At 47.1% G+C, this 20803-nt stretch overlaps 2 protein-coding genes and 3 pseudogenes across 9 annotated transcripts in view; 4 read left to right on the top strand and 1 right to left on the bottom strand.

The window, feature by feature from the left end:
- The window catches only part of LOC309375181 (interferon-inducible GTPase 5 pseudogene), an 89838-nt pseudogene extending 78753 nt beyond the window's left edge, over window positions 1–11085 (bottom strand). The window contains exon 1 of the transcript XR_014173311.1: window positions 10999–11085. The product of XR_014173311.1 is annotated as an interferon-inducible GTPase 5 pseudogene (transcript). The remainder of the gene's footprint in view (window positions 1–10998) is intronic.
- Window positions 1–20803, top strand: part of LOC309375187 (interferon-inducible GTPase 5-like) — a 205941-nt gene that overhangs the window by 143391 nt on the left and 41747 nt on the right. Inside the window, exons 2-3 of one of the 2 annotated variants that reach the window (XM_081920766.1) lie at window positions 11777–11915; window positions 13892–16011. In XM_081920766.1, the coding sequence (XP_081776892.1) occupies window positions 13920–15152 (1233 nt within the window). In that variant the 5' untranslated portion in view covers window positions 11777–11915; window positions 13892–13919 and the 3' untranslated portion in view covers window positions 15153–16011. Of the gene's footprint in view, window positions 1–11776; window positions 11916–13891; window positions 16012–20803 lie in introns of those variants that run through there. The other variant, XM_081920762.1, reaches the window with a different exon arrangement.
- The window catches only part of LOC309375203 (interferon-inducible GTPase 5 pseudogene), an 89330-nt pseudogene that overhangs the window by 50448 nt on the left and 18079 nt on the right, over window positions 1–20803 (top strand). The gene's annotated exons all lie outside the window — the stretch shown is intronic.
- LOC309375207 (interferon-inducible GTPase 5-like) overlaps window positions 1–20803 on the top strand; it is a 107358-nt pseudogene that overhangs the window by 83498 nt on the left and 3057 nt on the right. The window lies entirely within an intron of this gene.
- LOC309375173 (interferon-inducible GTPase 5-like) overlaps window positions 1–20803 on the top strand; it is a 48216-nt gene that overhangs the window by 25360 nt on the left and 2053 nt on the right. The gene's annotated exons all lie outside the window — the stretch shown is intronic.

The following is a 20803-nucleotide window of genomic DNA, read 5'->3' as shown; positions in this document are numbered from 1 at the left end:
ACGTTCCACCAAAGGTTCCCGAGGAAACCTCAGCCGATAGCAAGGTTTAGGAGGGAGTATTTCGGCACCACCGATGAGGAAGAGGAAATGGAAGGGTTCGCGGAGTCGGAGTTGGAAGAGGGAGTGGACTCCGATGACGAAGATTACCGAGAGAGTAGGAACAGCAACAAGTGGAGGGAAGTGTTCGCGACGTCGGAAGACGAAGGAGGTTCTTTCAGGGGTTTTACCTCCTCACCGCCAGTAGGGGAGGAGACGGGAGGGGGTGAAGGGGGCCCTGGAGGGGAGGTGGATGTCAGGGAACTGCCATCTAAAGCGCCGGGGGCGCAAAGGCTCACTGAGGTTGAGAGAGGAGTAGCAGCGGAAGAGGGAACCAGTAGAGGGCGAGCAAGAACTCCAAGGGAAAGTGAGTCGGAGGGATGGCTCAGAGACGCTTCCAGCGAAAACAGTGGGGAGGTCTCAGGACCTCCTATAGGGACACCCACACCTCGCCGGAAACTGTCACGCCGAGAGGCCAGACGACGTGTTTCCGTTAAAGAGCTTTTATGTTGGAAACGATTCCGAAAGCAGCCACTTTCGGATTCTACTAGTGATTGACGCAGCCATGCTGGAGGGGCTCCGTCACAGGCAGAGGTTTGAAAACCTGATCAAACTCTGAGGGACTTGCATTTTACGCACAAGCAGCTCATCGTCCCATCACAGAAAGCTCTGAAACGCATAGCGCGGTATTTGAAAGGCACTATGCATTACAGACTGAGATTTAACAATCAGAAGTCTGGTGGTCTTGAGATATTTGCAGATGCAAGTTTTGGAAGTGACACTACAGACAGGAAAAGTACGTCTGGAGTTTGCTATAAGTACAATCAGGGTCTATTTGATTGGTCATGCAAGAAGCAAACAACAGTTAGCTTAAGTACTTGTGAAGCTGAACTGAATGCACTGTCTTATTCACTTAAGGATTGTGAATGGTTGTTACAATTGTGCAAAGACATGAAAATTCCTGTCAAATGTCCAATCCAGGTTTACCAGGACAACAAAGCATGTTTGGCTTTGCTGAATTCTGAAGGTTGTAAGCAAAGCACGAAGCACTTGCAATTGAAGGTGCAACATGCTAGGGAACGTATTCAGAAGGGACTCGTTACGGTGTCCTATATGCCAGGTAATGAAATTCCTGCTGATGTATTGTCCAAGATTGTATCAAGGGATCAACACTGTACCTATGTACAGAAGTTGGGTTTGTACTGATATTGTACGAACACGCTGCCCAGTGATGTTCACAGAAAGGGGGAGGATGTTGGTTTCTGCTTCCTTCACTGAGCAGCGAAGTGCTTGTCACAAGACAATGTTTACATTCCACAGTCAGAGTTACTGTTGGTTTTTCTCACGGGAAAGGGAGACTGGATGTGACGTACACTGGTTTCCTGTTTTCACTGTTCTTTGCAGTTCAGTGAGTTTCTCTCCGTGCTTTAGAGGAGAGAGGATGCCTTTCTCTGCTCCGGCAGAGGCAAGATGCCTTTCTGCAACTTACCAGCTTTGAAGTGTAAATAAAGTAATATAGAGCATGTTGGCACGTACTTTTCATCATTCCGCTGTGCACGGGACACTGCTTATCACTAACAGAAATGCCCCCTGCTGCCCGGAAAGGGCTGTTTACCTTTAAAACATGAAGACGCTGGGTGTTTACCTAGGCACTTCTCACATTCATGCGCATACTTACAATTTGGCCCCTGGCACACACCCGTGTTGTACTCATGGTGAGGGACTCGATTAGCTTCAAATTTTCCAACTTTCCTTTTTCCACATAGGGATCCATATGCTCCATCCAGTAAATATGCTCCATCCAGTAATTCTGGTCGCTCAGAACACAGCAGGTGGTGGGCAGCAGGAAGCTTTTCTGAATCGTCCTCGGTATCAGAAAGCTTACTTCTTTTGCTCTTCTTGGCCGAATGCTTCTCCTTACTTAGACTTTCTCCCTTGCCCATCATTGGAGACTGGTGCTGTTCTGCAGCCGCTGACACTCCCTGTTGCCCCTGCGTCTCATCACCCGATGATGTTTTGGAGCCCCCTTCTATGGCAAAGGCTGAGGTTGTGAATCCTGTAGAATACTGGGAAAGTCTGGGGTATACTGAGAGGCAGAAAGGTTATAATTGTAAGCATGAGCCCTACCTCCCGAGGATCTGTTATTGGAAACCCAGGGACACGTAGACTGTAATTATGTGTGAGGATGCATAAATGGATTGCTACCCGAATGTGGAACCCTCCCTAATTAAGGAGGTCAAAATGCAAGGGAGCTCCTCACTATTTCGGAAGATGCTGCAGTGACCATGGGCCTGAATTGTTGGTAAAAAGGTTTCAAAAGCAGAGGAAACACTGACTAGGCCTGTGGGTCACAGGGCACAGGAGGCTACCCTGACCCATCTTGGACACAGGACCCACTGTTGAATCATTGGCTGCTCTCAGCACTGCCGCGGTGGCCGCGGAGGTGCCGGGGTGGTCCACAACGTGAGGTGGCGTATCCGGGATGCATTCCTGCAGCCTTGGGAGCTGGAGCTCTTTCCACACACATCCCCCAACACGGTTTCCTTGCAGACCAGGCAGGCAAGTAGCATCTGCATCTGCAAAGCCAACAGAGAAGTGTCTGCAGCGGGAATCTCTTGTCCCACGCTCTCAGTGCCAGCAGTGGCAATTTAAATCTGAAATCTTTTGACACCCTGTACTGCAGTAAGAGTTCAGAAACAACTGACGCTAATAAAATTCCCTATGGCAGAATGCTGCTAACACTATGGGTCTTTCGGACTCTGAGATATGATCAAAAAATAAATAAACCGGAGCAATCATGTATTACTCAGCAACAGAGCAATAAATCCTCTCTTGCTGATTATTTATTTACCCTGCTTAATCTTGGAAAGGGGAAAGTAGTCGTGGCTTTATGTTATCTTGGATCATAAATTACACCCCCGCTTGACCAGCACACAGCTCTGCTCAAACAGGTGATTTCTGAGAAAACGAAACTTAAATGTGGTCGCCCTAAGCTGAACCCAAAGCACCTATCGCGTGTCTATTTTGGTACTAAGGCAGGATGGGAAGCCCCCCAGAGCCATCTCTGAGGGTGGACCATCCTATTAGGTCCCCCACCTCTGCAGAGTGGAAAAGGTGCTGCAGGTCTAAATCTCAACAGGAAGTGACCATGACAAGGGACTGATGTCAGAATGCCCCACTTTGAGATCACGCTCTTCTTGCCCAGTTGAGAAAACAAGGTCCAGAGTCTGGCCTGCCACATGGGTTGAGCTGTTGACATGTTGGGACAGCCCCATGGTTGTCATGGCAACAATGAGGTCCTAAGCCACCCCAGAGCTGGTCACCTTGGCATGGATGCTGAAGTCCCTCCAAACCAGCAGTCTATGACTCCTCAACACCCCCTCTGAGAAGCTCTTTCGGTCCAGGCAAGGAGACTGCTGGGCAGCGAGACAGGTAGTAAGGATATCAAACGCCATTAAGACCGATTACAATAGTTTGGGGTATGTCAGGGAACTGACATCTAAAGCGCCGGAGGTGCAAAGGCTCACTGAGGGTGAGAGAGCAGTAGCAGCGGAAGAGGGAACCAGTAGAGGGCGAGCAAGAACTCCAAGGGAAAGTGAGTCGGAGGGATGGCTCAGAGACGCTTCCAGCGAAAACAGTGGGGAGGTCTCAGGACCTCCTATAGGGACACCCACACCTCGACGGAAACTGTCACGCCGAGAGGCCAGACGACGTGTTTCCGTTAAGGAGCTTTTATGTTGGAAACGTTTCCGAAAGCAGCCACTTTCGGATTCTACTAGTGATTGACGCAGCCATGCTGGAGGGGCTCCGTCACAGGCAGAGGTTTGAAAACCTGATCAAACTCTGAGGGACTTGCATTTTACGCACAAGCAGCTCATCGTCCCATCACAGCAATCCGAAAGTCTCCGAAAGCCAGCTTGTGCAGGGAGAAGCATCATGAGCAATCCAGCCGGAACCGGGGAAGCAGGAGCAGCTGGAGGAGGTCCAAGCCTGGAAGAAAGGTACAGGGCGTTGGAGATCCAGTTGGCGCTGCAAACGGCGAGGCTTGAGGAGAGGAGGGCTCAGGATGCAGAAAAGGGAAAGGAGAAAACCACCCCGCTCGCCAGAAAGGTGCCAGGATTGGTGCAGAAATTCGGGGGGGATCCCAGGAACTATCATGCCTTTAGAACAGAGATGCAATACGCTCTAAACTTGCAGTTTGATGACTTCCCCGATGAGGAATCGCGAGTGGCGTATGTGATTGGCCATCTCGAATCCGGGGCGAAAGATTGGGTTAGACCCCTGATGGCAGCGAATAATGAGATCTTAAAGGACACGAGGAAGTTTTTTCGTGCCATGGACCTGATGTTTTCCAGCGATATTGAGCAGGGGGTGGTGCGAAGGCAGTTAATGGCTTGCCAGCAAGGAAGCAGATCTGTCCGTGAGTACTGGACTGAATTTACCATGTTGATTCACAAATTGGGGTGGGACCTATCGGCGGAGCCCATCCAAATGCTTTTCGAAGAGGGGCTTTCTTCAACCGTCAAAGATGAGCTTTCCCGGGGCCCCAGGGCGGAGTCTATGGACCAGTTAACCAAATCTGCGCTGGCCATAGGAGCGCGCCAGGAGGCGAGGGCTATGGAAAAGCGGGAAGGGAAAGGAGACCGTTGGAGGGAGTTCCGCATTCCAGACATTCCAGAGCCACCTTTCCCGCCGGCAGAGCCGATGGAAGTTGGAACAGCGCGGGCGCGCGCAGTTTCAAATCCCAGTGAAGGGCGGAAAAAGGAGGGAAAGAGCGCCAAGAGATGTTATCTCTGCCAACAGCCAGGGCACTTTGCCAGAGTTTGCCCACAAAGAAAGGAATGGCAAGGGATGGCAGGAGCTGTTGGGGGAAAGGAAGAGGAAGGCAAGGAGCAAGTAAAAGCCAACGCCTGGCTGCCACCGTTGGGGCACAGCAGCCAGGCCAAAGAGCAATGAAAGTGCCCATGCCAGAACCCCCCAGACCCGCTTTAGTGATAGAGGTGTTACTAGAACTGCCAAACGGACACCCACTAAAGGTCAAGGCGCTTTTGGATTCAGGCAGCTCCTGTAATTTCATGAGTAAGGAGTTTGCAGCTGAGCACCAGATATAGACTATCCCTTTAAGTACCCCCTTGCAGGTGACTACGATTGACGGCAGAGAGCTGTTGGGGGGAGAAGTTAGCCAACAGACTGTCCCGATGATAATGAGAGTGGCAAGGCACACCGAACAGATAGCGTTTAATGTGGCCATCCTGGGAGGAGCGCCCATCATTTTGGGGATGAGCTGGCTGGCGCTACACGATCCGCTAGTGGGCTGGCATCAGAGGGTGGTCTCCTTTGGGTCAGCGCATTGCCTAGAACACTGCAAGGAGGGGAAGGTTTCGGGAGGAGACAGAGTCACCCTAGCGGGGATGGAAGTGATGGACAAAGGGAAGGTGCCCCCGCAATACGCAGATCTGAGCAACGTATTCAGCGAAAGGGAAGCAGACAAACTGCCACCGCATAGACCCTTTGACTGTCAAATCAACCTACTCCCAGGGGCCCAACTCCCAGTAGGCAAGCTGTACGCCATGTCAGACAGGGAGATGCAGGAGCTGAGGGAGTTCATTGACAAAAACTTGAAGCGAGGTTTCATCAGAGAGTCCCGAGCGGTGGGGGGCAGCCCAGTGTTCTTTGTGGACAAAAAGAACACAGACAAACCGAGACTGGTGTGTGACTTCAGGGCCCTCAATGCAGTGTCGGAGCCCCTGGCTTTCCCTATGCCCCGAATTGATGACATTTTGACCAGAGTAAGGAAGGGAAAGATTTTTACAAAACTGGACCTGCGGGGGGCGTACAATCTGATACGCATAAGGAAGGGAGATGAATGGAAGACCACCATGTTTACCCCGTTGGGAGCCTTTGAATACCTCGTTATGCCCTTCGGTCTACAAGGGGGCTCCGCGTGTTTTCAAGCTTTTATAAACCACGTTCTGGGACCTTTGCTCTACAAGAATTGTGTGGCCTTTTTAGACGACGTGTTGGTGTATTCGGAAAATGAGGAACAGCATGTGAGGGACGTTCGAGAAGTGTTGGGCAGGCTGCAAGCCAACCAGCTGTGGGTGAAACTGGAGAAGTGCCAGTTTCATACCAAGGAGGTGGAATTCCTGGGGTACCGCTTGTCAGACAAGGGATTGGCCATGGATCCAGGCAAGGTCCAAGCGGTACTGGAATGGAAGACACCGAAGACCAAGAAGGACGTGCAAAGATTCTTGGGATTTTGGAACTTTTATCGGAAGTTCATCAAGAACTTTGCCCACTTGACGGCGCCCATCACCGACTGTCTCAGCAGCAAGAAGAAATTTGTTTGGACGGCAGAGGCGGATCGAGCCTTTGAAGAACTGAAAAGGGCTTTCGCCTCGGAAGAACAACTTCTGCATGTGGATTTACGAAAACCCATGAGAGTGGAAACAGATGCATCCGACCGGGCGGTAGGGGCGGTCCTTCTTCAACCGGGGAGGAGTGCGTCGGAGTGGAGACCGTGTGCCTTCTTCTCGCGGAAGCTGAATAAGTCCGAGAGGAATTACACGGTGTATGACAGGGAACTACTTGCCATTCACGAAGCATTCCGGAGGTGGAGACATTTATTAATTGGGGCACAACACAAGGTGCAAGTGTGCACCGACCACAAAAATTTAGAGTATTGGAGAACAGCTCGAGTGCTCAACCAACGACAAGTGAGATGGGCACAGGAATTCTCCAAATTTAACTTTGAGATTTGTTATGTGCCAGGCCCAGAAAACGTCAGGGCGGACGCGCTCTCACGCAAACCAGAATATTGGGAAGGGGAGGGGGTGATCGAAGAGAGACATGTCATCCCGGAGGACCGCTGGGTGTGTGGGGCGGCGATGGTGGGGCAACGAGAACTGGTGGAGGAAACGGAAAATGATGAATATGCCCAGGATAAGCTCAGAGGTCTCAGGGGGGAGGGCGAGAGCCCCGGAGGTTTTGAGGAAAGAAATGGGGCATTGTATTACAAAGGGGCACTGTATATACCCGAAGGTGAATTGAGGGGGAGAGTACTCAAGCAGTTGCATGATAGCCCCACGGCGGGACATTTTGGGCAACACAAGACCATGTGGTTGGTTACCAGGGAATTTTGGTGGCCTAAGGTGAGGGAAGATGTAAGGGGGTATGTAAGAGGGTGTGACCAATGTCAGCGAGCCAAAGGGGAAAGAAGGGCGCCGGCAGGGTTATTAGAACCTTTACCCACACCAGAACGGCCTTGGGAAGCGATATCAATAGATTTTATGACGGATCTGCCAAGGTCCAAGGGGAAAACAGCCATCATGGTAGTAGTAGACCTGTTAACTAAGATGTGCCACTTTGTAGCATGCTCACATGCAGTCACAGCGGAAGAAACGGCGAAGTTGTTTGTGGAACATATCTTTAGGTTGCACGGGGCTCCCTCGAGGGTGATCTCAGATCGAGGCAAACAATTTACTTCCAGGTTCTGGAGGAAGCTCATGAGCTTGTTACACGTGGAAGTCAATTTTTCAACTGCCCGGCACCCTGAAACCAACGGGCAGGCGGAAAGGGCAAATGGCATTCTTCAACAATATCTTAGGTGTTATGTCAATGACAGAGAGAACGATTGGGTCGAAAAGTTGGCGTTGGCAGAATTTGCCTACAATAATGCGGAGAATGTGTCCACAGGGATGAGTCCCTTTTTGGCTAATTACGGGTGTCACCCCAGGGCATTTCCAGGGGAAGGAGGGGAGAGATGGAGCGTCCCAGCGGCTGAACATTTTGTAGAAGAGATGGAAGCGATCCATCATCAGCTCCAGCTCAACTTAGAAAGGGCTAAGGCACAATATAAGAAGCAGGCAGACAAGAACAGAAGGGAAGGTGAAACCATAAGGGTGGGGGATCAAGTGTGGTTGTCAACCCAAGGGTTGCCGTTCAAAGGGGGTTGTAAGAAACTGAGGCCCAGAAGATTGGGACCCTTTGAGGTGATTCAGCAGGTCAACCCGGTAGCTTTCAAACTCCGATTACCCAATCACATGAAATTGCACCCAGTGTTCCACAGGTCGTTACTGTCACCATACAGGGGAGGAGGTGAAGGGGAGCACGTCAGGGGACCAGCCTTGGAAGAGAGGGAACGCCGCAACCATGTAGCGGAAATCCTCGATTCCAGGTGGAAGGGAAATCAGGTGGAGTATTTAGTGGCGTGGGAAGGGGAACCGGAGTCAGAAAACACCTGGGTAAGTGCACAGGAAGTCAATGACGAGGTTTTAACAGAAACGTTCCATCAAAGGTTCCCGAGGAAACCTCAGCCGATAGCAAGGTTTAGGAGGGAGTATTTCGGCACCACCGATGAGGAAGAGGAAATGGAAGGGTTCGCGGAGTCGGAGTTGGAAGAGGGAGTGGACTCTGATGACGAAGAGTACTTAGAGAGTAGGAACAGCAACAAGTGGAAGGAAGTGTTCGCGACGTCGGAAGATGAGGGAGGTTCTTTCAAGGGTTTTACCTCCTCACCGCCAGTAGGAGAGGAGACGGGAGGGGGTGAAGGGGGCCCTGGAGGGGAGGTGGATGTCAGGGAACTGACATCTAAAGCGCCGGAGGTGCAAAGGCTCACTGAGGGTGAGAGAGCAGTAGCAGCGGAAGAGGGAACCAGTAGAGGGCGAGCAAGAACTCCAAGGGAAAGTGAGTCGGAGGGATGGCTCAGAGACGCTTCAAGCGAAACCAGTGGGGAGGTCTCAGGACCTCCTATAGGGACACCCACACCTCGACGGAAACTGTCACGCCGAGAGGCCAGACGACGTGTTTCCGTTAAGGAGCTTTTATGTTGGAAACGTTTCCGAAAGCAGCCACTTTCGGATTCTACTAGTGATTGACGCAGCCATGCTGGAGGGGCTCCGTCACAGGCAGAGGTTTGAAAACCTGATCAAACTCTGAGGGACTTGCATTTTACGCACAAGCAGCTCATCGTCCCATCACAGGGTATTTTGTTGTTGTCTGAACGAATGTGATAACAAAGTTCAGCCAGTGGTTGCAAGTCCTTACTTTATGAATCTTGAACTTTTAACTATGTTTTAAAACAATTTCTAACCCCTATGGAAACTTGTGTGTGCAGGTAACTCTCCCCAGCCACCTAACCCAGAATGTCTCACTTTGAGAGATGACCCTCTTCCTCAAAACAAGGGAGAAAAGAGGGGCGGCTGCATTCGTGTCAGCAAAGCATTTTGAAAGTAAAAGGGGGAGAGGAGAGTGGGCAGTGTGACGGTTTTGCTTCGTTCAGGGGGGAAATGTATGCTCGATTTCTGCAAAGCAGAAATCCAGTTTCTCATCTCAGTTCCCTTCATGACAAAATTAGTCCCCCTAAATTCAGCTGTTCAAGGATGAGGCTTCAGGCACATAGCAAATACATTTTCTTTATCTGGTGGAACTTAATTGAGCACTACAGAAAACAAGATAAATGAGGTTAATAACATAAAAACAGTATAATATGTTAGCATTACAAATCTAAAATATTGTTAAAGCTGAGAAACCTTGACTAAGGGTGCTCAAAGGAATGGATATTTATTCCCATTTTTTTCCTTTGAAGAGGGCATTTTTTTCTAAGCTTTCTCCATTATCGAAGAAAAGCAAGATTACATTCCACAAAATTTACAACCTCAGAAAGGAAAAAGCTATATGTCCCAAATACCTACACTTCAACTTCTACAGTAATTTTGATTATTGCCTACTGTCATCTAACAAAATAATTTTTGCAACATCTTAATAAAACTACATCAAAATCAAAGAATTCTCTTTCTTAAAGGCCTGTCTGGGTAGAAGTTAAATAGAAAGGTTTTGATAGCATGTTACATCAATATGACAAAGGTTTCTAGTTTACATCAGAGTATATTTTAAAAGTATCAGTTAAAAAAAGCATTCACTGTGGACACGACATGTGTAATGAATCTCAAAGGGTGCATTGATTAAACCTGGCCAATTCAATTCATAAGAGTATTGGGTTCCATACAGGAAATGGGGAGCAGTGGTGTGCCTGTCTGGAACGCTTGTCTCCAAAGGACTTGACAAAAAATTTTGCTTTTTTAAAAAGCTCGATTGTGTCGTATTGCAGTAAGGCAAATCAGCTATAGGGTCTGCTCCATTGTCTCTAGAACTAGCCAAAATGGGTAAGCAAAGGGGTGCCAATGTGGGAGGACTTGCCATAGCAGCAGCAGCAGCAGCAGGTCCTATAACCCCACCTTGGGTTGCACCATGTCTTGTGCCAGTTCTACTTGGCCCTGAGATGCTCTGCCTCACACTCTTCCAGTCCTAGGGCTTTCTTTCGAACCCTTTCAGCATCCTTAGCTAGATTATTCAGGAAGCTTGACAGCATCCAATAAGTGGTGGCAAAAGACCCCCCTGCCGTGTCTCAGTTCTCCAAAGGACCACGGACCCTGGGTGCATGCCAGGAACCCCACAGCCTCTTGCCACTGCTCGGCAGAGAGAGAGGGAGGTCTTCTAACTTTACTTCAGAAGCATGCCATTTTCACCCCTCAGACTGCTTTTGTCCCACTGCCTAGTCTGATGGGGCTCACAATGTACCTTTCCACTGATCAGCCATGTTGGAGGGGTGAGAAAGGGAGGTTCCAGATAGTTTGTCTAGTTTCATGGGCAAAGGGGGATGGACGGTGTGGGGGGCTTCAGATAACTCTTAACCTCTGCTGTCTAGCCTCCTTTTAAACACTCTCAGAGGCTCCCCAGTCAACTCATCAGCACAGAAGGGGTTTGCAGGCAGTTTGAAACTTTCCCTCCCCATCCCATGATACTGATGATAATCCCTCTCCCCCCACTGCTGCTGTTAACCTTAGGGGAGAAACTCAAGAGCAGCAGGAGATCTAACATCATTGGGATCACAAGCCTGCCAGCTGAGCAAGGGGAAAGCAGGCTGGGAGGGAAGGACTTTGAAGGACCTCTGTTAAGACTTACTTGCTCCTCGAGATCCTTGACAAACAGTTGTTTGAGGATAGGAGGAGAGGATAGTTTGTCTTCTCACTTCAGCTGCTCACACTCTCTCCTGTTAGTGCTGAAAGGGTTCCCTAAGCAGAACAAAGTACCTCTGCACATGCTAATACAATCCTTTCACTGCCAACCCCTCCATCTTTTTAATGCAAATAACAGGAGAGGTCTATGCAGAGAGCGGGTTGGAAGAAAGAACTTGACACACTTCAGATATGAGGCAGAACCTTGTTGTCATTGCATTCTTATATTAATAAGTCTGTGCCCAGTGCGCATCTGATGTGCTGCAGATGCTGGTCTGGTTGTGCAACCATGGACGCCACATGCCCTGATCAGCCGAATTCTCCTCATAGCACTGCTCTGTTCCCCCAGCTTGCCATTTACACCCCAGCCTAAGGATTTTATCCAACATTACTCATGCTCAGAGCACACCAGCTGAAATGATTGCACCTGATTAACTAGATTAAAAAAAAAATCTAGGAAATTTCTACTGTTCTTTGCAAATATTCTACACTGCAGTAGTAGGAGGTGCTGACAACTCAGGTGCTGCTGAGACTGGCACAGAGGCAACAACAGCAGAGGTAAAGGATTGCCCACACGGGGTTCTTCCACAGGTGACTTCCCAGAAAAGGCAACATTTCCGCGGGCAAACGGGCTGCTTGGACTCTGGCCAGTAAGGGGCATCGGCTCTTTGTTGCGTTCTTATCTCATCCTCGCTGGTTACCTTTGCTTTCTTTTTTGCTTTTAGTAGTGTGACAATCAGGAGGAAGAGGGTATAAAAGGGAGACAGAGGGAGATAGCAGGACGGAGAAAAGCGCGAGAAACCTCGAAGCAAAACCTCCAAGAAGACGACTGAGTTTGGCTGCAAAAAATCGATCCAGCAGCAGGTAAGGAGTTGAACTTTTCTCCTCGATCTACAATGATTTCCCTTTCTTTTTGAGCTTCTTTGCGTTAAAGGAGACTCTGAGCTCCTTGCTTGGTGCTTTTACCTTTTTATTGTTATTATATAAACCATTACAGTACATTATAACTATTGTGATATCATATATCAGATCAGATCATATATTAACAATAATATTATTATTAACAATGATGTTGGAGAAGGCTGCCCTTCTTCCCCGGCAAAGGGAATAAATAACATGCCATCACCAGGGAGCAAGCAGAGCTCATGCTACTATAAAGGTGTCCAGAAGATGCTGGAGGTTCTCTCAGTTCTGGGTTGGTGCTACCTGATGAGCCTGGATAGCTCAGTGGGTTAGACCATGGTGCTGATAACGCCAAGGTTGCAGGTTCGATCCCTGTACGGACCAGCTGCATATTCCTGCATTGCAGGGGGTTGGACTAGATGATCCTCAGGGTCCCTTCCAACTCTACAGTGCTCTGTTTCTATGACTTTCCCAAGTCGCCCTTTTGGGGCTTTCTGTGTCCTTCCATGACTGTGGTACCAAAGATGAAACTTCCCTTCCCCATGCACTTTAGTCCTGCTGCAAAATCACCTCCCCATATCAATTAAAACAAACAAACAGACAGACAGGCTAACAAACAAAACCCCACTGATAACACCCCACGATACTTAATGTATTGTGCAGTTAGGTCCTCAGAATGTCCTTAATTCTAAAAAGGATTTTATGCTCTCTTTTTTTCTTCAGCTGTATTTCCTTTATTTATTCAATATATTTATATAGCTTTCGGGACAAGATAATGTTGCTGATAATGGGTTGTCTTCAACTAACATTTACTTAGAGTAAATCTATTAAAATTAATGGATCTTAGGCATGGTTATTAATTTCAGTGAGTGCTGAGTAAAAGTTAGTTGACAAACACCCAATGTGAATATTTTCCCCAGTACTGCCCTTTAAGAATATTTCTGGGCTCTTTCTGCATCACTTATTTTGACCCTCGACTCCTTTTTTCCTCTCCCCTTTGGTGACATTTCTAAAAATATTCTTCATTTTATTGGTAACTTTTGTGAAAGTGGCATTACAAGACTTGGCCAGAATATACTAGGGATATGCACAGTGCATTGACTTATTTATTTATGAAGTGTTTTATCCAAAGTTTTAGCAAAAAAAGGAGGAATCTTTAGTGTGTGTGTAAATGTCCTGTGACACTGGTGAGCGAGCACGAGGCTGGGCGGGTGTGGCTTTTGATGCTCCATGGCTTCTTGGCAGTCTGTTTCTACTTGGGAGTAAGGCTCCTTGAGATCAACAGGGCTTAACGCCCAGGTCAGTTAGCAAACATATAAAGATAGCAAGCTAAGAAGGGACTGCTAGGTTTACATGTTCGCTGAGCTTTCCCACAGAAGCCAACAAAGAAATTCATTCTGTGGAGGCTGCGGCAGTTGAAGAAGCTGTGAAATATAACAACAACAACAACAACAACAACAACAACAACAACAACAACAACAACAACAATTTTAACCCGCCAATCTGGATGGGTTTCCCCAGCCACACTGGGCAGCTTCCAAGAGGTCATTAAAAACAGATATTCAGGTTAAATTGCTGTGTTGCCATGTCACATTACGTAATTGTTCCAATAATCCCAAATACATGTACAAACTTTTAGCTTTCAATACAAAGTTGTTTGCATCATTGAAAGCTCTGTTATTGTGTTTTGAGACAAAAGATGTTACTGTACAAGTTGTTTTTTCTAAACTAAAACCTCAGTATTCAGGTTAAATTATTGTGTTGGCATTTGTGATAAATAAGTAGGTTTTGGATTGAAGTTTGGGCACTCGGTCTCTAAAAGGTTCGCCACCACTGCCCTAATTGATTTTACCACATAAACCACGGATTGTAAAGATGTCCATAAAAGTGTGTGGAAAGTTATAATCTAACTATTAGAGTTTTCTTCTCTTTCTCAGATAAACTGAGCCACGAGAAATCACTGTCATGGATCCTGCCATAACAATAGAAGCCATAAAAAAAGACCTTGCTGAAGTGAAGGCTGCTTTGGAGAAAAAAACATTAGAAGCTGTTTCAGCTGAAGCTAAAGAGGAGTCAAATTTATTAAATAACATCACGTTGGAAATTGCCATCACAGGAAGATCTGGTGCCGGGAAATCATCTTTTGTCAATGCCCTGCGGGGAATGGGAGATGATGAAGAGGGTGCAGCTCTGACGGGGGTGACAGAAACAACAATGGTGCCACAAGAATATTCACACCCTGCATTCCCCAAAGTCAAATTTTGTGATCTACCAGGAATCGGAACAAATAATTTTAGTGCAAAGGAATACCTAAAGAAGGTCAATTTCAGCAAGTATGATTTTTTCATCATCATCGCCTCAGGGCGCTTCACTGAGGATGACACCAAATTGGCTCTTGAGATCCGTGAAAATAAGAAGAAATTCTATTATGTGCGCAGCAAAGTGGATGTCGATATAGATAGCTACAGGCGGTCAAAACGCATCAATGTGGAGGACACCCATGAGAAGATGCAGGCTGAGAAGAAGGCTCTTGACATTATACGGAAAGATAGCTATGATAATTTGAAGGCATTAGGTGAGTCTTCTCCAAGGGTCTTTCTGATATCAAGGTGGGATTTGAGCAAGTATGATTTCCCCCTGCTTCAAGAGACCATTGAACAGGAACAGGATGAAATCAAGAGAGATGTTTTAACTATGTGTCTTCCGATTTTAACAAAAGATAGCATTAAAAAGAAAAAGGCTGCTATGCAGAGCCTGATATGGAAAAATGCCATGGTGAGTTGCTCTGTTGGGGTGATTCCTGTCCCATTCCTCTCGCTTAGTTGTGACATTGGCATTCTGGTTTCAACAATGATACATATCTGCAAAGTTTTTGGCTTGGATGAAAATTCCCTCAATATACTAGCAAAACGTGTGGAGAAACCTGTTGAGGAGTTGAAATCTGTTATTGAACATACCCCAAGCGCCGGTAAGATCACAGCAGAATTTGTCATGAATATCTTGAAGAGGTCAGCAATGTGGGGAGCAATCACAGCGGTAGAGCTGGTTGTGGGTTTCATACCTGTGTTGGGGTCTCTCTATGGTGGGGGCAGTTCTTTTGCTACCACATTCTACTTGCTGAAGAATTTCCTGGAAAATGCTGTGAAAGATGCAGAGAAAGTTCTGGCAAAGGCTGCTGAGCCCAAGAGACACAAGTAAACAGCCAATACAGCTACCTTGGAAGAGACATCCAGGTACAACATGCATTATCTCATTTTTCTACCACAGCATCAAACAATTGCTCCCTTTATTACTCTTCAGCTCAGCACTCGTAGGGTTGCCATATTTTAAAAAGTGAAAATCCTGACACAAAAGTTGGTGAACTTTGCATGCGGGGGCAAAGTTGATGAGCTTTTTTTGACAAAATCTCCAAAAAACAAAAGACGTTTTTGAGCTATTTTTAAGGAAATTCACCAAAAAAAACCCAACACTTCTGACATGGGTTGCCATGGTTTTCCATGTTTTCACAGACATTTTTACCAATTTTTGAAAATTCTGCCTGGACGCTACTTCTGACGGATGAATCCCAGACATATGGAAGTCCTATTGTATCAATGCTTACTTAGTAGCCTGCCTGGGTGATTTTTGGCCAGTTAAGAGGTTCCTTATCTCCTACCTGTCGGTGTTAAAGTGATGGATGTCATCCAAGGCAATTTTTTAAAAAAAGATGGCAAAGATCAAACCGCGGCCGCCTCTACTTCTCCCCCTCCAACATGCAGCAAATTTGCAGCAGCAAAACCCATAAAGAATGGAGAAAAGAAGAGAAGTGAAATGGCTTCAGAGAGTTCTATTGCTGATACGCTTAAGATAATTGTGATGCAGAATTAATGTCTGATGGATAATTTAGCAAAGGTGAATCTTAAAATTACAGCCCTGGGTCAAAAAGATACTGATCTTAATGAGGAGATATCAAAATTTGAAGCAGTTGAAATTAAACAAGATCTAACACAGATATCATCTTGGGTGGGATCCTGCGAGACATGCTTATCCATGCAAAAATATACTATAGAGTTTTGTAGCCTTTGGTATATTTTGTGGTTATTTTTTTTATTGCTGCTTTTAAAAATGTTTTAATATATTGTCTTCCTCCTTTGATTGCTATTCTTTCCTTTTGCCTTATTTACTTAATCTCAATGAAATAATAAATATTAAAATTTTAAGAAATGGTTTCTTCCTGAATCCTCCCTACGGCAATTATTTCCCCAACTGTTCTAATTTTTGTTTTAAAAAATCACTTAATCCAGGCATGGGAAAGCTGTAGGCAACAGTTCAAATTTAGGTGTCCTAACCTGAACCACAAGCCTGTTTTCTCTCAGCCTCCTTGTTGTAATGATTACCATATTTTTTGCACCATAACACTCACTTTTTTCCTCCTAGAAAGTAAGGGGAAATGTCTGTGCGTGTTATGGAGGAAATGCCTACGGGTGGCATGGCTACGGATTTTCCTTCTCTAAAAACTACATGTGTGTTATGGTCGGGTGCGTGTTATAGAGCGAAAAATACGGTAATCTTTTCTTTGCTTCACCAGCTGGGTGGGTGGGTAGGGGAAGCCTGAGCCTTTGGGGGGGGGGGTTCTCCTCGGGAAGTAAGCATACACATACCCACAAATTTCCTTGTATTTTAGGATGCTATGAAACAGAGAAAGACTGGTTCATCTTCAACATAGTTGGAGTAGAGGGAGTTTTGGGTGTCCTCCTGCCATAAATAACTCCAGATCGGTGCTTCTTATTCTTTCTATGTTTTTGTTTTGTTTTGTTTTTGAGGGATATGTGCTTTTTATTTAACTTTTTTGGTTTCATGATTTTTGAGAAAACAAAGAAACCAGAGATGACATCATCAAAACAAACAAGACTTCAAATCAGGTCTCTGTCCATATCAGAGCTTGGAACTAGTTCAAGTTCAACATGTCTGTAAAAGAACTAATTCCCATTCATGTTCATCCCTTTATGAAACAAACCAGTTCTGTTTATGTTCAGTTCACTTCAAGTTCATCCAAATTATCCTTTGTAAAAAAAAATATTGTAGAAATACTCTAAAGCATTTAGAAAGTGACAATGAACTTTAAGATGAGCCAGAAATCATTCTTCATTTTGCCCCAATATCAACTTAATTCATGTTTACTTTGCCCAGCAATATGGGAACTACTTTCACATGTAGTTCAGATGTTTTTCAAACTACAGTGGTACCTCGCAAGACGAATGCCTCGCAAGACAAAAAACTTGCTAGACGAAAGGGTTTTTTGAGCTGCTTCGCAAGACGATTTTCCCTATGGGCTTGCTTTGCAAGACAGAAAGGTCTTGCAAGTTTGTTTCCTTTTCCTTAACACCGTTAATACAGTTGCGACTTGACTTCGAGGAGCAACTCATAGAACATGGTGTGGTAGCCTTTTTTGAGGTTTTTAAAGACTTTGGTGATTTTTGAAGCTTTTCCAAAACTTTCCCGACACCGTGCTTCGCAAGACGAAAAAAATCGCAAGACGACAAAACTCGCGGAACGAATTAATTTCATCTTGCGAGGCACCACTGTAATTCAGTGCACATTGAACTTGTTCATTCCAAGCACTAACCAATTGTTTTTGAGATTGTTATAGTCCATGCGTGATTTTACCAGCTGCTGAGATAAAAATCTAAGTTTTTCCAGCTGTCGGAGGGGCTACACTGACAGATACTAGCAGCTGCACTAAGAGATTGCTATGCATTGGCTATGCATCAAGTTGGGAGTCAGGAACACCATCCTCAGAATGCAACTTTTCTGTGAAGCCTTACAGCAATGTCCCTACTGGCTGCAGACACAAATAAACATACAAAGTAATATAGTTTTTATTGACAAATAGCGAAACACTGTCACAGTCCAGGTTACAGGCAGTCGGAGTCCTGGCTCGGTACGTCGGGACAGGGGTAGAGGATGGGAAACAGGAATCGGCAGCCCAGGGGTCAGGAAGCCAAGAGTCCACGAATCAGGAAACCGGGAGTAGGGAAGCCAAGAGTCCAGGGGTCAGGAAACCGGGAGTCAGGAAACCGAAGCACAGCTAGGTGGGTAGTGTGTTGCTGTGGCAAAGAGCCAGAGGGAACTTCTGGTCTTATATACCCCTCCCGGCCCTTGCCACCAGGTGTTAAGAGTCTTCTGTCAAGCCTCCCCTGTGCTGCAGCGCCTTGCCCCTCCAGGCCAAACTCAGGAAGCCCCCAATCCTGCGAGGCCCTACCAGTCACAGGGCCTGGGTCCTGCACACACTCCTGACAAACACATTCCAACTCACTCTCACTAGGTGTGACCAAGTATCTGTGCATTAATTACTCTGTACTGTCTCTGCTGATATCTGTGTTTTGGGTTCCACACAACTCTAACCAAAGGGAATAAATAACATGCCATCACCAGGGAGCAAGCAGAGCTGGTGCTACTATAAGAGTTGTAAGTAACTGCTCTGAAATCAACGCGGGTCTCCCTTTCGAGTGGTGACGCATGTTCATTCGACATCCCCCTCTGCAGCTGCTACGAGGCTGCCTTCCTGCTCCTCTCGCCTCCTGCCTCTTTCCCTTTTTGGGGTTTGGCAGAGTGGAGTGGGGAGTTCTTTGGAAGCAGGTAGATCGAGGTGATCTGGCGCCCCTGGCAGAACCGTCCAGATTGCGCCCCATAGCCACAGACAAATTTCCGTCTCTCCTCCACCCATTCAGTTCCTCATGCACTTCACCTTGTAATGAATTCTTTCACAGAAAAGCCAATATTTAATTTATTATTTCTTAATAAAAGGTTTCAGCAAAGAAAATGACATTTTGATGTGAGTTGACAGGTTTTTTTTTTTAATGTACTGTAATTCAGTTGCAAAACAATACACAGATAGGCCTAAATGGAACGTACAAACCATATCATATGGATTTGTTGCACAATGATAACTTTCTGGTCTCAGAGCCGGAGGTGTTGGAGATCCCAGATCTCTCCAGTGCTGCACACAGCCCTCCCTTCCAGGCTGCTCTTCGCCCGCATACCCAACACACACCTCGAGAGAGAGACCTCATTCATTAGCCACTCCCGCTCGTTTCCCGACTCTTCTCTTACCTTGGATGCCAGGATAAGAAGGAAAATGGCTCCCATGCCATTCTTTCCCTTATTCCCTCCCTGAAGGGAAGATGGTGGGGAGGGGGAGAGAGAGAAGGGACCCAAATTCGGGCCAACTTTCCAATATGGACCCTGCTCTACGCTCTCCCACCCCGGACATGTTTGTTTCGAAGGTTTTTGACTCCCTCACTTTCCTCTCCCAACTCCCCCCCCCCCCTGCCCTTTCCTCTCCCAGCGACACCAACAAGAAATCTCAGCAGCCCCCCCCCAGGTGATTTCCAGACATGAGCGTGAGGAAGTCTCTCACCCCTAAAAAATTTCGGAGGGGGAGAGAGAAGGGGAAAGGAAATAAAGGTTTGCTGAGGGGTCAGGAGGCGAGGAATTTGTGTCTGGTCCTTCCACAGCTTGGGGAGAAGGAGGGGGGAGTTACAACCATTTGGGGGTGGGGAGGCCCCGTTGCTGAAAGCGCGCCTTGGGTTACAACCTGTTTTGGTTTACAGCCAGACCTCTGGAATGGATTATGTTTGTAAACCAAGGTACCACTGTAATGTGCAGCTTGGGGGAGGGGGGAAGTGGGTGGGGAATTTAGGGGAAGTGGGTGGGGAATTTAGGGGAATCTGGTTATTACTTACTTAAATAAGTGGTGTTCAACCAGGGTGCCATGGCACCCTGGGGTGCCTTGAATGATGGTCAGGGGTGCCGTGGGCAACACTGGCCTCCATCCCTCTTTCTTCCCTCCCTCCTCCAAAGGCTTGCACAGCTGTTTGTTGCAGCAACCCTGGCTACAAGTTCCCCAGGTGAAAGGTGCCTCTGGGGCTGGCCAGGGGGGGGTGCTGGTTTCCAGGAGCTGAGGCAGGGCCTCAGGGTAAGCAGGCAAGCTGGTGAAGGAGCCCAGCCAGCCAGACCACCAGTTCTTGCTGTTGGGAATGGACAGACAAGTCCCAGGTCCCTGTGGAGAGGCAGGAACAGTAGATCAGAGACCAGGGGCTGCATCAGCAGCTGCCCAGAGGGCTCCCAAGGAGAGGGGAGAGGAGGCTGAGGGAAGACTTAACAAGGAGGGGGGTTGTTTGTAAAAGGGTGAGAAGCTGCCAGCTCTGCAGGCAAGGGGTGACATAGCTGGGCTCCTGAGCCCCACAGGGGTGCTGCAGAAAGAAGGTACTTGTTGAAAGGAGCCGTGGACTAAAAAAGGTTGAAAACCTCTGACTTCAATGACAAGCAGGGGCAGAATTTACATGCAGTGTGTAAAGGTAGGATGTGCTCTTAAAACATACTTAAATAAAACTGCCCCAACCCCTTCATCTTTTTGACCAGACCCTCCTCTACTGCACCTTCAGACTGATAACTCTTTGTTGTATCTTTCTAAAAACACTTAAGGTTTAATCATCAATGTAATGGGCACAGCCTCCCTCCCCAACCTAAAAAAATAAAAATAAAAATCAGGAAGTGCAGTTACTTAAAATGCTGAGAGTCCCCTTCCTCATGTCCCTCTCTAAATTCAGGGATCTTGGGCTCTGCTCCTTTGTCCTGGGCTGGCTAAATGTAGAGGAGTGGTGGGAGGCACCAGTTGGGGAACCCCCAAGGGAACCCCCAGTGGTAGAATCTCAGAGCCAGGGGACTGGGGGTGGGATGGAGATGAGTGGTCAGAGGGAGAAGAGAGAGCAGACTGGGAGGAGGAGGAGATGTCGGAAGCTGAAGAGGCAACAGGGTTTAGTGAGCAGGAAGAGTCTGTGGCAGAGAGCGGTCCAGAATCAGAAGCA

The sequence above is a fragment of the Podarcis melisellensis genome, assembly GCF_964234715.1.
Source record: "Podarcis melisellensis genome assembly, chromosome: 8".
NCBI classification, from domain to species: Eukaryota; Metazoa; Chordata; class Lepidosauria; order Squamata; family Lacertidae; genus Podarcis; species Podarcis melisellensis.
Note: the sequence above shows the minus strand (reverse complement) of the source record. Positions and strands in the feature narration are given on the sequence as shown.